The 15844-nt window shown below is 34.8% G+C and overlaps 1 protein-coding gene across 2 annotated transcripts in view; it reads right to left on the reverse strand.

Moving 5' to 3' along the window:
- The window catches only part of TNKS (tankyrase), a 177642-nt gene that overhangs the window by 24467 nt on the left and 137331 nt on the right, over window positions 1-15844 (reverse strand). For both annotated transcript variants that reach the window (XM_029226259.1, XM_029226260.1), the window contains exons 14-20: window positions 14152-14297; window positions 12059-12224; window positions 10500-10719; window positions 10094-10203; window positions 3736-3924; window positions 1621-1858; window positions 950-1032 (exon numbers count right to left, since the gene is read on the reverse strand). In XM_029226259.1, the coding sequence (XP_029082092.1) occupies window positions 950-1032; window positions 1621-1858; window positions 3736-3924; window positions 10094-10203; window positions 10500-10719; window positions 12059-12224; window positions 14152-14297 (1152 nt within the window). The remainder of the gene's footprint in view (window positions 1-949; window positions 1033-1620; window positions 1859-3735; window positions 3925-10093; window positions 10204-10499; window positions 10720-12058; window positions 12225-14151; window positions 14298-15844) is intronic.

The raw sequence follows: 15844 nt of genomic DNA on the forward strand, positions 1-15844 counted from the left end.
TAATATGTAGATCAGAGGTTAGATTTCTGTGCAAAACAGGGTAAAATGTAAACATAAGATTAATAGATTATACATGGGGCAGATTTGGGTGTACTTTAAATTACAAGCATTTTATCATACCTGCCCAAATTGTAACAAGTTATTGTCCCACATGGATATAAAAAGGGTAATTCCTACATCTGGGAGAATGACTTTGTGACCTCTAAAGATCTTTCCCATTCTAAGATGCTATGTGTATTAGTAATAGTCAAGTCAAACTCAGGAATTTATTATTTGATAGTTAATGGTAATAAAATCATACAGTGATAAGTTAAAAACTCATTATCCTGTATAAAAACAGAATGACAAACAGAAGGATCTTAATTCATAAACACCCTAATGATGACTTCATACTAAGACCTTCACAGCCATTTCAGATGTATCTGAAAATAGGCTAAGTCTATAAGCATATGGCCAAGTTTTGGTTCAGCATTATTTTAGGCTCCACCTAGACAATGGAAACTTCATAAAGAAGCAATTTTTAAAACGTACACTTGCCCAAGAATTATTTTGCTATCCAGTAATGGATAATTGCTTCATGAAGATTTTGCTAAACAGTTAACATAAAAATTTCTCACTAGTTTTAAGTGGAGTCTAGTCACATTAGTAATAAAATGAGATGAATAATGGCTAACACTTTTTGGAAACAATATAATGAGGAAAGATTTTGAAAACATTCTTTTGCAGGGGTTTCATGGCCTAAGTTCTGATATGTAATAAAGCATATTGAGCCAGATCATCTGTTAGACAATTTTGGAAAGAAGCATAAAATACTAGATTCCTCTAGCTTTTTCAGAAATTTGTTTTGAGTTTTAAAAGAGCAGTGAAGAAGCAAAAAAAGAAAGAACAAGTGGCAATTAATAACTCTTAATATTAAATTAAAAAGACTCAACTATATATGAGAGCTTACCTGTTCTGTTTCAAAGATGTCCCGAAGGTGTTCAAGACCAAGGCTTTTCAGGAATTGGCTAATATTCATGTCAAGACCAGCAACTAAAACAGACATACATTAAAGTTTTTCAGAAAGAAGTTTATCAATCTAAAGGAAGTTCCAGTATTTATTTAAAGCCGCGGCTCTTTGACACCCTTGGCTGTGCAGGTGATTTTACTTCAAGTTATCTCTGAATTTGACGGGGAAATAAATGCAGAGTTTATCTTATCAGTAGTACTTATATTAATATTATAAAGCATAATATAATGCTTTTAGTGAAATATTTAACAGTGGAATTTAAAAATCCAAATTTATCAGCTATTGTTTCAGCTTTCATTTATCAGCTATTGTTTCAGTTTTCATTTCTTACATAATCTCTCAGTATTTTTCTGATATAATTTCAGTAATAAGACTCACTCAGTTCAATAAGATACTATGGTTGGAAAAGGATATACTGGGATATACATAAGTAAGAACAAAGTAGATGCCAAAGAATTTATTCTACGAAGACATAGTTCTTATAAGCTGTTGTGTACATGAAAGCTTAGAGACAGGATGTCTTTAAGTGAGGTGTTCAATAATTACCAATAGAAAAGTGAATCTGTTCATTTAAAACCGCAAAACCAATACGCGTTCACAGGTGTACTTGCCTTCTCCTTCCTTCCTTTCTGTGCCTGCTGCGCCATCCCCAGCATTAGACGCTCCTCCTACTGCCAATTCTGCTAAGGGGCCGGCGAGGTTGTCTATGCTGCTAGCAGCAGACAGGCAGGAGGGGGTGGATGCTGGTGAGATCAGAGAGGCACTCACTACAGTAGCCTGAGGTTTAAAACAGGTAGGTAAGGCCTCTGGGGGCATGGCGTCTATCAGCAAAGCTCTGATATCGTCAGCCTAAAAAAATAAATAAATAAAATAAAATAACACAAAAAAATTACGTTTTAAAACAATAAGTTTCTCACTAAGGACAAAATGCTTAGTGAATTTTTTCTTTAATGAATGCTCCATTATTCCCTATTGGGTTTTGATCATTCCTTCCTCCTTCCTTCTCTGATCCACAGCTCCAAAGAGTCCCAGTAGTTTCAATAGGTAGAATGGAGAAACTATACAATTAAAAAAAAATATTTCATCTTTTGAAGATCTAATGTGCAGCTTGGTGACTGTAGTTAATAAGTACTGTAAGTACTTATATAAGTACTGTACTATATTCTTGAAATTTGCTGAGAGTAGATCTTAAGTATTCTCACCACACACACAGAAAAAACTGTGAAAAAAATCCAAGAATGTGAACTATGTTGACGCCTAGAAATACTTTTTAACACTAAATGAAAAGTGTGCACACAATTGTTCATACTTATTACACATGTATTCAAAGGACATGTAAATTAACAAAGATTTGAATAGAGTTAAAAAAACAAAATATTTCATCTTTCATCTAAAAAGGAGCACATTTTAGAATGCTGATTCTCAATCATCTCTTCTTTAGAAGGAGTTTCCATACGTAGTATGTGTTGTTTATGCTTAACAACTACAATAATTTTTGTTCAGTTATTTAGTGCATACTTAATAATTTAATGTACAATTAAAATCTGGTGAAACTTTAAAGGGACAGCACTTATTTTGGCTAGCTTATTCACGAACTCTACAGTCTGCTAGGCACAACTGTCGTTAGAGTATGTGGGAGATTGTCCCCAAAGAGAGCCAGCTATCAATTCTTTCTTCCATGTACATCTGTGCCCCTCCTTCCATCAGAGGTGGCACCTCCCTTCCCTGGAATCTGGGTTGCCTATGAGTTTCTGTGACCAATAGAATGTAGAGGAAGTGATGTTCTGAGGCTTTTGAGCCAGGCTTTAAAAGGATTGGCAGTTTCTACTTTTTTTCTCTTAGAAGTCATCCTCCAATGCTGTAAAGAAATTCGAACTAGACCACTGAGTGTGAGATACTACGCAGAGAGAGGTACTGTAGGATTTAAGGCCATCTGAGATGCTGCGGCCTCAGCTGAGCTCCCAGCTAAAGGGAGCTGGCAGAACAGCAGAACTGCCTAGCTGAGCCCAGTCAACCCAGAGGACTGTGAGGAGTTATAACTGTGAGTGGCACTGTACTAGCCACTCACTTGGTTTCGGTTAAGCTACTAAGTGTTTTGAAAATTGTTACTCAGCAACAGATATATAAAACAGAATGTGGCTTAGAAAAGTTTTTTGGTTAAAAAATTCTAAATTATGTGGCCATACAGTAACTCCCTGATTTCCAGAAAATTCAGGAAAGATGTTTCTTTACTGTGTTTAATTCTGTAGTTAAATATCATTTAACCACAAAAATTTAATTCTTGATTTTGAAACTATTTCTACAGTATATCAGTTTACTTTTCCATCTTCAGAAGAATGATATACTGCTTAGAAGATAATTTTTTCTTTGACTATATCACCCCCCTCAGGTAAATTACCATGAACATCAGATGCTCTAGAATAATAAGCCAAAGTAGAAGGTGTTAAGATATTTTACGAATACAATCTATATACAAGTTTTTCTATGATTCATGTTTTCCCTCCAAGTTAAGTATGGCAAAAAAAAAATTAACTTACTGCTTAGTTTGCCTTAATAGTTTTAAATTATATAAAAATGAGAACTTAAAAAAATTCATAAGGAAGGAAATTTGTTCTTCTTCCAAGAGATATATGCACCACTAGAGGTAAACCTGTTAAGCCCTGGAATTTACTGTCATTTCTGAAAGTATAACAAGCAAGTCTAAATATTTTGAAATGTGGACTTACCGTTGCCAGATCTAAAGGTGTCTGGCCTTCTTGGTTCTTCATAGTTGGATCTGCACCATGTGCCAGGAGTAGGGCACAAAGCTGTGTCCTGCCTTTTTGGGCTGCTTCGTGAAGAGGAGTGAATGCCCACTTGTCTGTTGCATTTACACATGTGTTGTATTTTATCAGTAACGCTGCGATGTCCACATGCTGAAGAAAAACAAAAGGATGCCAAGAGGTAAGAATGAGATTATTTGGTAAAGCTCCTTCAGGTACACTTGTTTTTATTTAACATTTCATTCCCTCTATATCTCTATTCTCATCCTTAACAGAAGTTTCTTCTATAAAAAAAGAATATTCATTGCACCCCTCCACCTGTATTTTGGACTTCATCTTTTCTTGCTTCCTCTAAAATATCAATTCCACAATTATTCTGTTACCCTGTAATTCTTCATGGGAGCCTTAAAAATTTTTTTTATTCGGCCTTATATTCAGATCTATCTTAAAAATAAACATATAAGATGAAACTATTACCTGACTCCAAGTTTCCTAATAATGGGCTAACCTGTCTGTCAAACTTTTCAAACCAGCAACCTATAACCATTGCTCCTCTTTATCTTCCCATTTCTCTTTCTGACCTATTGCAACCTGATCTATTTATTGAAAACACTCATCTCAAAGATTCTCAATGTTCTTTCTTCAGCCTTTGGGAAAGTAACATAACAAAACATTTTACAAAAATTAGTCTGTCGAGCCAAAATGACTTAGGGGGTGGAGGAAATGTCAGCTGCAGACACATTAACTAATAACCTGGGCATGAGGTGATAAGATCCTCAACTGTGATGGTTAGAGAAGAACAGAAAAGAGCTAAATTTGAGAAATTTTGAAGGCAAAAAAATCAGGTTTTAGAAAGACAAATTAACCACAGAGGAAGAAAGATGAAAAAAAAAGTCAAAGGTGACTGCCTTTTTTCTTTTTTAATTTGGTCTAGAAGATTAAGAAAAAAAAAAGGTAGATGGAAGCATTAACAGAAATTGAGTAGCAGAAGTTTAATTAGGAATGAAACTATAAGGAAGGTTCACTTGGGGTATGTGGCTTCTGAGGTACAATATCTAAGTAATGATGTTCTGCAAATGGTTTCACACAAAAGGTCAGAGCACAGATAAGGGGGTCATTTACTTATTCACTTACTCTCTCTTACCGACTCACCCACCAACTAAACATTTGCTGAATACCTATCTGAAGCTGAATTTCATGAGCATGGGAAGAGATGGGGAAAGTAAGGACAGAAGTATCCCAGGATAGAATTTAGGGCATGTTTCTTCAAATTTTCCTTTAAAATTCCTTAATATTTTCTTTGCTCTCTTGAAGACACTCACTTCAAAAAGAATAGGTACTTCTTCTGAGGTAGTATTAAAGTATTTTTTGGTGTTTTTTTTAATATAATACAAATACTTGTTAATTTTAGGAAAACTGATTTCAGAAAACAGAGGAAAATACAAATCAGACAACTTCTAAGAAAGCGTCCATATTTGCTCTGACAATATAAAGACAACAACAACAACAAAAAAGAGCATAACCAGGCTAGGTCTTCTGAGAACAGGCCATGTTTTGTGATCTTTTGGGGATTACGAATGAGGTATATCATGATTATAAAATTGATTCTAACACAAAAGATAAAAATAGGTAACATTTGTAGCACTATCAAAATCACTTAAAACAAAACAGACCCCAGTGATTTATCTCCTTTATTCAAAGGATATATGTTGAAAAGAATAGCTATTTTTGTTCAATTAACCCAAAAGCACGGAGTAATTTCAAGCTTCTCCCCAGTAAGGTTATGGGGTGTTTAAACTAGGTTCCTGATGATTAGTTTTATTCTACTCCATTTGTGTTGGCAGTATAATATAATTTGGTAGACTAATTTGTATAGGCTTCCAAAATTAGATAGTCCAAGGAAAATTATGTGTGTGTGTGTATAAAATGAATCATATATATGGTATGTATTATTAAACTTTCTTTATATTAAATTTATAGTTTATGCTTAGAGAAACCAATTACCTGCTTATTAAATTTGCTGACAAACATCTGAAACAGCAATAAACAGGAAATATGCTGCTACCCAAGTAGACTAAAAACACAATTCTTAAATCTTAAATAGCCACACCACTGGGGTAAAACAAGTAACTGAAATTTAAGGCTGACAAATGCAGTAAATAAGCTACAGCTCAGTCCTATATGATACATAAGAGCAAAGCATTGAACTAGAAGGTCTAGAAAAGGAATTGAACTCTGCTGGAATGTTTCCGGGAGTCAACTTAATATGGTTTCAAAATTCAGCTGCAACACAAAATGCTTTAAATGACAAATGCAACATAAAAACACTGCAAGGGCCCTAATTTAATTTTAGAAAGTTGGGAAGTAGGGAGAAGAGAAACGTGTTTGGGTTCCAGTTAGAGCAATTTAATTGTACGATAATGTCATGAAATCCCCCTAACATTATACATTTTAGAGAAAGCATTAAAAAATGAAAAATTTGAGAGAGAAAACTCAGCAAATTGATTTACTCTTATGAGATAATAGAAAACTACATGCTGTGTGGTAAATAAATATCAATGCCTTATATCTACTGAAGAGCAAAAAAATTAGTTGTCTTGTGTAGATGTATATTAAAAAATAATATAAGGCATTATAATACAAAAACACTAAACAGGATAATGCACATTACCATTAATATATACTCTCATGAAATCTGTAACTTTCATTTAAACTTCTTAAACTATGTCTTTGTTTCTCCTTTTGGAAAAACTGAAGTGGTAAGTTCTTTCTATATAAAAAGGCCCAAAGACACACAGAGAGCTGACTGAGCTCTCCAGAGGAAAAAAGGTAAAATATGTATCAAAGGATGATGACCAATAAATAACAGCTTAAGTAACTTTATGTAATTTCAGATATCTCACACAATTATTTTATCTGCAGCTACCAGTCATTATCCACTACTGAAGTCAATTAATCTGTCTGTTTAATACTGATATTGAGCTGGTCAAACATACAGCTAATTCCTAAGGCTGTGAGATGTAAAAGTGACACACAGACCTTATTCTGACCGGCCCAGTATGAGGGCTGTGTGGATCGAGTTATCTCATAATAACTGTATTCCCTTGGATTTGGATAGAATGCACTTTCCACATGCATGGTCTTACCTAATTATCACAATAACCCTGTAAAGACGGTCTCAGCATCTAAGTTTTACGAGTGAGGTCAATGAAGATTAGAAAGATTAAGGCACTTGCTGAAGACTTGTGGGTTATGGAGGAAAAGATTAAAGACTAGATCTCAGAGGTTCAGACTCCAAATTCAGGTCTCCATTTCGCCACATCTGCCTGCATGGCCTTGCTAGACTAAAACACAAGCGCCATTTCCTGACAAGTTGAAAATGGCAGAGAGTATGATATCAGGGAAAAGCTATTTAAGCAGAGATCACTGGGTAACCCTATACCTAAAACTACTCTACCAATAGCCTTATTTTAAATATAGAAGCCTCTATTCCATACAAAGTGCCACCAAAATCTCCTTCACAAAACTATCATTTCAGGGTAGTACATCATATACACCATGCAGCCAGGCCAGTCCAAGCATCATTGATATTAATACTATATAACCAGTGTTCTGCCACCCTAACAGAGCCCTATAATTTCATTAAAATATCCAGCCAAGGCTTATGTGCTATATGAATAAAAAGGGGCTTTGGAAAGACATATGGATTTATATGTCCAGAGATAATGAAAATATAATTATATCTACCCCTTAGCTAAAGTAAGATAAAGTAGCTTAAACATTTTTTATATCATGGTTAACCTTGGTCCTTATTTTAAGTCTACGAATTGAGACTGAGATAAATACAGATTTGATGTGGTTACTGACAACAGGTTATATGATATACAAATTGCATTAGATAAAATTATTTCATAGAGCAGAGATTCTCAATGGAGGGAATGACCTTACCTACTGCCAACTGAAAATCACTATGAGATGTTACTGGGGGTGGGAGGGTGGGTATATGTTGTACATGGTAAAAACATGGTAGCCAAAAAAAGTCAAGAAACCATCAAAGTAAAGGTTTTAGTGAATAAGAGTACATAGTCATTAGCTCACAGATATTTGATTTTTAAGTTTCCAAGTTTAATACAAGAAGGATTTTTAGAGTGAGTCAAAAAATCCACCCACACACTGAGGCAAAAGTACTTGCTACAAACATACTGTCTAGCTCATTAGCATTCTTTAGTAGAAGGATGGGATGAACCAGGTTGACTGAAACCTCTACCAAATGCCCTCTACACAGCCTGGAGAACTTTCTCTTCATTTTTACCTCCATAAGCTACATTCATTTACAAAGAGCTCAGCAGTAGGGATGTGATAAAAAGCAGGATAACATAAAAAGAGAGAATGAAACTAAAAATGCTCATGATCTTTCTCACTTGGAGTTAGAAGAGGAGAGCAGGAGCTGTGGATAATGGTGAAATAAGTTTATGAAAACGGGACAGCGGGCCTCTGGTCAGGAGGCTGACTGCATTACACTCCCTCAGCTAATGGCAAGATAGCTGCAACGGAATACGAACAAAGACAAGGCCGTCCTGCACTCCACCTTATTATATTTAGCCACAAAAGAGAACCACTATAAATTTTCTTTCTTTCACACTGGTCACAAATTGACACATATGTGTAATAAGTAGAATCTCAACACCTTTCCCATCAGAAGAATGGGAATTAAAAGGTAAAATACTTAAACCTTAAAAATTCAGTTTTACTTTCTTCATCCTCAGTGACAACTATGAAAGCTATGAAAGGAAAAGACTGACAGGACTGAACTTTTCCACATCCACAAAGTATGGGATATACTGGAAACACAGTACATAGATCAACATAGTCTACACAGTTGACAGTTTAGGTTTTATTAGATCAAGTCAAGAAGTATAATTCTACTGCCTACACCTATCCTCACTCATTAGTAGATTTATACAGAAGTTAAAAGACACTGATCCCATCAGCTTTATAAACTCTTAACTGATAAACTTTTAACTGAGGCTTAGCGACATGGAGAGAAGGATCATGCTAAGAAAAGTACTGGACATTATTCTCCAAATGATACATATCTATACTTATAACTCAAAGGTAAAAGGATTATACACACACGTATATGTAGTATATTAGCAGTAAATATTTAGCATGCCTGGTCTTCAGTAGAAATACACGTAGTACAGTGAAATTGAGAATTTTATATGAAAGAAGGCTAAAAGAAAATTCTAATGATTTTAATAAAGGATTAATTATCTTTGGAAAGATAACTTCAAATACAGAAGTTTCAAGAGTATTTCAGTACTAATAATATATTTATTAAATCTGATAACTTTCAATTAGCATATATCACACTTGGAAGTAAAATTTTCTTTCCTTTCTGTCCAACTTGAAACTAGGTTGTTTGCTTTCCTTGATTATTCCCACTCAGACATGTCATCTCCCTGAAATACTGGTCTTTGAGAGGGGGCATGAGAAGATGCAGATATTCTCATTATGAAGGGCAAGGGAGAAGAGAGTAAGAGAATATGGAAATCATGGTGATTAGTTTTCACTTATAGTCTGTCAGACTTTTGCAAATCTAGAAACTGTCCTCACCAATAATGATTCCATCTACGAGAGCCCCTAGTATGTACATTCTGGCACGTGTGCATCTTTACAGTCAAATAGGGACTCTGACAAGCACAAAAGCATTCATCTTCTTCCTGTGTGATTCATCAGACCTAAAGTGGGCCTTGGTGACTTCCAGGCAGTCAGTCCAACAAATGTCAAGGCACTGGAATACAACCCTCTTCCTCTTTCAGGTGATGATTACAGTTACAGGGCTTTGCAAGAATCAATTGCGACTTTCACTGTGGGGTTTCAGCTAGTCATCTGAACTCTGTGAAACCATATACACCAATAGCTCAACCATTTTCTTGAATCTTTCTAAGATGCTGAGGATAAACATAAGCAAGCATAATTTCCATGCCTACAGAGGAACCTCCTGGTTTTCATAGTTTCTAAAATCTACTTAAGGTAGAGTTAAAATTTATTATCTACATCAATAAATATTAACTGAGCAGCCATTACATACCAATTATTGTGCTAGATAATGTGAAGAGACCAAAAAGCTATAAAAAGTATGGTCCTTGGCCAAAAGATAGTTATGCCTGAGAAGGCTAGAAACACTCTCAATAGTAAGATTAAAATTGTGCTAAATTACGCTGTTGGTTAGATATCTACTTATTGCATGCATGGTATGTATTTAACAAAGTAGTAAATATCAGTGAAGTTTTCTAGACTTTAACTTTAGCATGCTCACCCCATAGGATGCTGCATTGTGAAGAGGAATTAAACCACCTTTGTCTTGGGCATTAACATCTGCTCCATGCTCTAGAAGATATTCAGCTACTTCCAGGTTATTGTAGCCTGCTGTTAGAATGAGAAAAGGCAAATGTCAGCTTAAAAGAAAAAGGAAAATATGTATATAAATGATAAGGACCAGAAAACATTAATACTTTTTGCTTTAAACTACTATCACATAATTAAGTATAAGACATTTACAATAAGAAATTTATATAATTTATAATAAGAAATTATTTAAAATCACATCAATCAAGCATTTTCTGAGTAGCACTCTTCATGCTCAGCATTTCTTTCATCTTCTGGTGAGCTGTATTAGGCATCTAAGAAAGATCATGAGCCTTGGAAGTGCTGGTGATGCTTACCTGCCAAGTGCAGAGGGGTTGAGTTTCTGCCTTGGGTGTCTCGGCAGTTGATATTCTCTGGGGTACAGAGCTTCTGCACTCTTGCCAGGCAGCCCTTCTTGGCAGCATCCAACAAAGCAGCATCTCCTCTCAGTAAGTCCTGAATATCTGTGTCTCCTTCTTTTACCAAATCTAAAGGTGTATTTCCATCTCTGTTCTTTTTAGTCGGATCTGCTCCATGCTACAAAATAACCAAATGGGGTTTGTGTTTTCTGTAGTATCTTTGTTTTGTTTCTTTATTTTTAACTTCACCTTCACTCATCCAAAGAAAGATTATCTATTCTATACACATTGTGAAAAACAGAGGCAATATTTGGTCTTTCTTGCAAAATTCCTACTTGGCAATATACTGGATCAGCTTTCTAACTATCAATACTTCCCAACCAAAGCCCCAAGCCTCAGGATCAACAGTGATGGTGAGTGGGAAAGGCGTCGAGTGTCTTTTACTTTTTGTATCATATACTTTCTCAGACTCCAAGCTGTCTTCAGAATCCACTTTTCCTTTTAATCATGGCCTGGATATTAATGTTGACCAGATTTCAATTATATAGAGATATTCAGTGTTGATGAAGTGAGAAGAGGAAGACACACAGGTGGAAAAAGTACTTAATTCCAAATGGAATCAATAACAAGAAAGTTTGGTAATTTAAAAATATTTCCATTGTAAGTCTTAGAACCTATCATGAAATTAGGTAGAAATGTATTAACAGTTAATTTGATTTTAAAAGTTTAATCATCTATACCTATGAAATAAGGTCAATAAAAGTCAAGAATCTTTATTACAGGCCTGACACAGACTGCTATAGGCCCAATGGAGAAATCTGGAATAACCAACCTAGACAATGAATTCACATTGTCCTAGAATTAATTTCTTACTAACCAGTGATAATAAAAATGAGTATCAAATACAGTGTTATTCTCAAAACTCATAAGAACATACTTGATCCCATGAAAGTTGCAGGAGAAGAATTTTATATTTAACCAGGACAAGTTTTTCTCTAGTTTAAAAAAAAAAAAGAGAAAATGACATAAATACATGTCCAGTCATTTTTCACATCTTTTAATTAATTTCACATCTTTTAATTTAACTCCATATCCTTTAATGTTTAAATAATGCTTAATAATTAGAAATGAGCTTGTTAACAATAATAAAATAGCTAGTAAGAAGAAAAAATCAAACTTGATGGAAAAACTTGGTTCTTCTCGTATAAATGTTTTCTGATATTAATACTGTAAGTATCAGATAAGCAATGCAAACTAATTCAACTCTTTCCAAAACCTACCTTGTTGAACTGTGATGAACTCAACATAATCAAGTCAGTTCAGAAAGGCACTTCAGACATTACTCAAAGCTACGTGAGTATCATGATATCATACTTAAACATCTCCCTAAAATAGAAAATGGAAGCAGTCTCTACAGCACTTACTGTACTGTATTATAGAATAATTTACTCTGATGTAATTTTATGTCCTAACCAAATAATAAATATAATTACTTTATAATTTTAAAAATTACATACTTTTAAAAGGAGCTTGCAGATTTCATATTTTCCTTTAGCTGCTGCTTCATGTAGAGGGGTAAATTTCCATAAGTCTGCCACATTGACAGAAGCCCCATGCCTTACCAAGAGCTCAGCTACTTCATAGTGTCCATATGAACAAGCATTATGAAGAGGCACCAAGCCACTAAACAAAAGAAAATTATTTTAAAGACATACAACAAATCTTTGCATTAAAATGATATGTATAATAAAAATAATTCTCTATGGCATTGATTATACTGAACACTCACTTAAAAAAAAAGCTCTCCTCTGATCTTGAAGATAGCATCATCCATTTCCAAATAAGGATTAACAATTTCAAAAATGTCCCTTTCAATATAAGGACCTTGCTTAGTTTCTTGGTGATGGATATAAATTTCACAGCAATCTTTATTCTTAAAATACATATAGATATACCCATAAAAAAAGGTTCTATTATAATACTTTTAATTCAGGTTTCATCCTGGCAATATAAAGAGCAACACTACAAAGTGATTTCAGGAATAACTAATTAATAATCTGGTTTTATCATCTCTCAGATTTTCTTCCATTTGGGTCTTCCTAGTGAAAACTGTATGCTTGCTTACTTATAAAATACACAATGCAATCTAACTTATTTACTTAGGCAAGTTCAACCTTTTGTTTTTGGCTTTTTTTTTTATTGTTAATAATCTGGTAGTGGTTTCTGTGCATAGATTTAAATATTTAGGTGCCAAGCAATGAAAACTCAAAATCCAAGTGACAGAGAAACTTCAGTATTCTGTAAAGAAAATAATGAAATCAACCATAAACTCTAGTCAGATGAGCAAACTATCCTGTGATGACTCTAAGTTCTGATTGGAAGGCAGCTGGCATTCTAAAAGGACAAAGATGTCCCCATAAAAAAGGGTGCATCAAAAGGATAAGTTTAAGTTGCACTTAGTACACAGCAAACACAAGGTATCAAATTAGTACCTTTTTACTTAGAGAGATCAGGTTTTTCTGTTTTTGTTTTTAATGTTTTGAGACCAAAAATACTGACTGCTAAAATGGGGCAATAGAGGGACTTCCCTGGCGGTCCGGTGGTTGAGACTCTGCACTTCCAATGCAGGGGGTGCAGATTCAATCCCTGGTCGGGGAACTAAGATCCCACGCGGCGTGGCCAAGAATAAAGGGGGGGGCACTGATGACAATAGAAACAAATGTTGGCTCCTCTCTAACGCACCATAATACTTTGAAAGAGCTAGTGATAATATTATTAAATATTCATGTCTGATGTGTCCCTTTTAAAAGATAAATAAGCCCAAAATGGTTAACTGAGGTCTAAGTTGTGTGGTTTAATTCTACAGCAGTCTGGTATGTAATTACACAGAAAGGTGCTTATTTATATTTTGAGATGATATGAAATTAACTCAGGATATGGAAGCTCATTTCAGTTAAAATTTCCTTCTTGCTTTTCTAAATAGCTTCCACGGCTGCTTTAAACTCTGTCTAGATAAATTAAAACAGTTCAGTAAACTAATAAAAAATAGAGAATATCTGAATGAGTAAAAATAAAATTATGTTTCTATTAATATGACTTTGGGATGGGTGGCTTCTTTTAGGAGGAGATTAAACATTTTTAATAGCAAAAAAAGGGATGAACAATAAATTACAAACTATATAAACACATGTACATAATGCAGTAAAATACTATATATAGGCATTAAAAGGATGAAATGAACTATTAAGTACTGACATGGAAAGACATTCAGCATATACTACTGGGTGAAAAAGGCAAATTGCAAAGCAGACCGTGTGCAGTGTCATCATCATTTACATTAAACAGCACACGCACTGCAACAGGTCCTTCAAAACTCCAGACGGTTTCAACAAAATTTTGATGCTGTAGTCTCTAGGAGGTGGAGTGAGAGGGACTTTTCACTTTCTATACTATACATTTCCATAATGTTTTTAATTTATGCTTTAAACTTAAAAAAAACATGCATTACTTTCTTAATAGGGAAAAAATACCTAAAACTTCAAAAATATAAAGAAAAGAAATTTTAAGTATCAAGAAAATGAACCCCAAACAGTGAAATTCTAATGCATACCCTTTGTCTTTGGCATGGACATCGGCACCATGGTGTAGGAGGTACTCCACGACAGACACACGGTTATAGCCTGCCGCAAAGTGTAGGGGTGTAGAATGCCGGCCCTCTAAATCTCTGCAATTCACATTCTGAGGGCTGCAAAGTTGCTTTTATGGCACACACACACAGACAAACACAAGAAGAACGTTAGTATTTATTCATAGAACTCGCTCCAAAATACTGCAGACATCTTGGATAAATTGTATTTTTCTAATGAATATTTCTTTCCAAAGATTAGATAATACAAGTGATGTTTTAAAATCAGCACGATGTTTGGCTTTACAGTGTCTACAAATGTTCCGTTTGCAGAGCTATTTAATCTTTTTCAACATTTCCTGGCCAAAATCTTAATCAAAAAGAAAAACCCATAATAAGGCAAGCATTTCCAAGGCAAATGGTGCCTTCCTTCTTCATAGTTATAAGGCTTTCCTCCCCGAGACTGCCTGTAACAGCCTGTACGCTTGTACCAGCATGCTCTTAGCCACTCTTAGCTCAATTAAAACCAACCCTGGTTGACTGCAGAATTACCCAGAATTCTTGCCTCCTTTGACGTGGCAAGAAGGCGCTGGGAAAATTACATTAATTCTGTCTGGGCCATCCACTTGGCCCTTTGATCCATCTCAGCAAAGCCATGCAGTCAACAATGTTTTACTTGATCTTTGAGGGGATATTTGTCTAAGTCTACACGTCAGATTGATTCTGATCATATTCTAGTTTCTGGCCTTTCATCTCCTTCAGCTGTATCCTCCAAATCTCTTCTATTTCACCTATTCTCCTTTTGAATATTATCATTTCAGCACAAGCTCAACTGTTTGCTTACAAAGCAGCAGAAGCAAAGTTAGGCCAGAGCGGTTGCATCGCTGATGGTGACAGATGGACTACAATAAAAATATTTGAGGAACAATTTATAAAGAATTTCCTATTTTTTCAGTGAGAGGATTATTATCTATGTGTGAAAATAATCATCATCTCCATTTTACAGATAAATAAACCAAGGCTCAGAGAAGTTAAGTGACATCCTTTTTCATACAGTGGGTAAGGGGTAGAATAAAAACTCAAACCCCACTTTCTTGATTCTTAATCTTTTGATCTTCTTGCTATATCATTGCTTACCTACTTAATTGCCCAAACTCAGGGAAGTGATAAGAAAAGAGGTAATGAAAAGAAGGATTCTTAAGTTAAAAAAGCAGAGAAAAACGGTGACATTTTCTAGGCTACAGGTATGATGGCAAGGGCTTTCATATATAGCCCACTGTAATGAGCTATTATAATATAAAAACTCTGAACCTGGAAGATATCTATGGAGATACTGAGGAGGGGCTGGTAGGGTAAAAACAGGGCTTTTCAGGTGGTACAATTTTTATATGACAGAAGGAAGTCTGGGCATAAGGGAGAGACTAAAATCTGAAGAGCCATTGTCATCTGGCCAGGTTATATCTTTTCATGACAACTGAGTCTGTGGCAAATTTTATATATTTTATTAATATATAAATTATAGAATCAAAAAACAAAATTAAACAGAAATAAATACATAAACTAGAAAGAAAGGCTACAAAAATTGACAATAAACACCTTCTATGGTGTCTTACATGATTGGAGCTGCTTCCTGCGGCTGCTTTTACCCCAGTTCTTTATATTCTAAGTTAGCTTGTTC

This window comes from Monodon monoceros, unplaced genomic scaffold (assembly GCF_005190385.1).
Source record: "Monodon monoceros isolate NGI ecotype Baffin Bay Population unplaced genomic scaffold, NGI_Narwhal_1 Super_Scaffold_17, whole genome shotgun sequence".
Classification (NCBI taxonomy): domain Eukaryota; kingdom Metazoa; phylum Chordata; class Mammalia; order Artiodactyla; family Monodontidae; genus Monodon; species Monodon monoceros.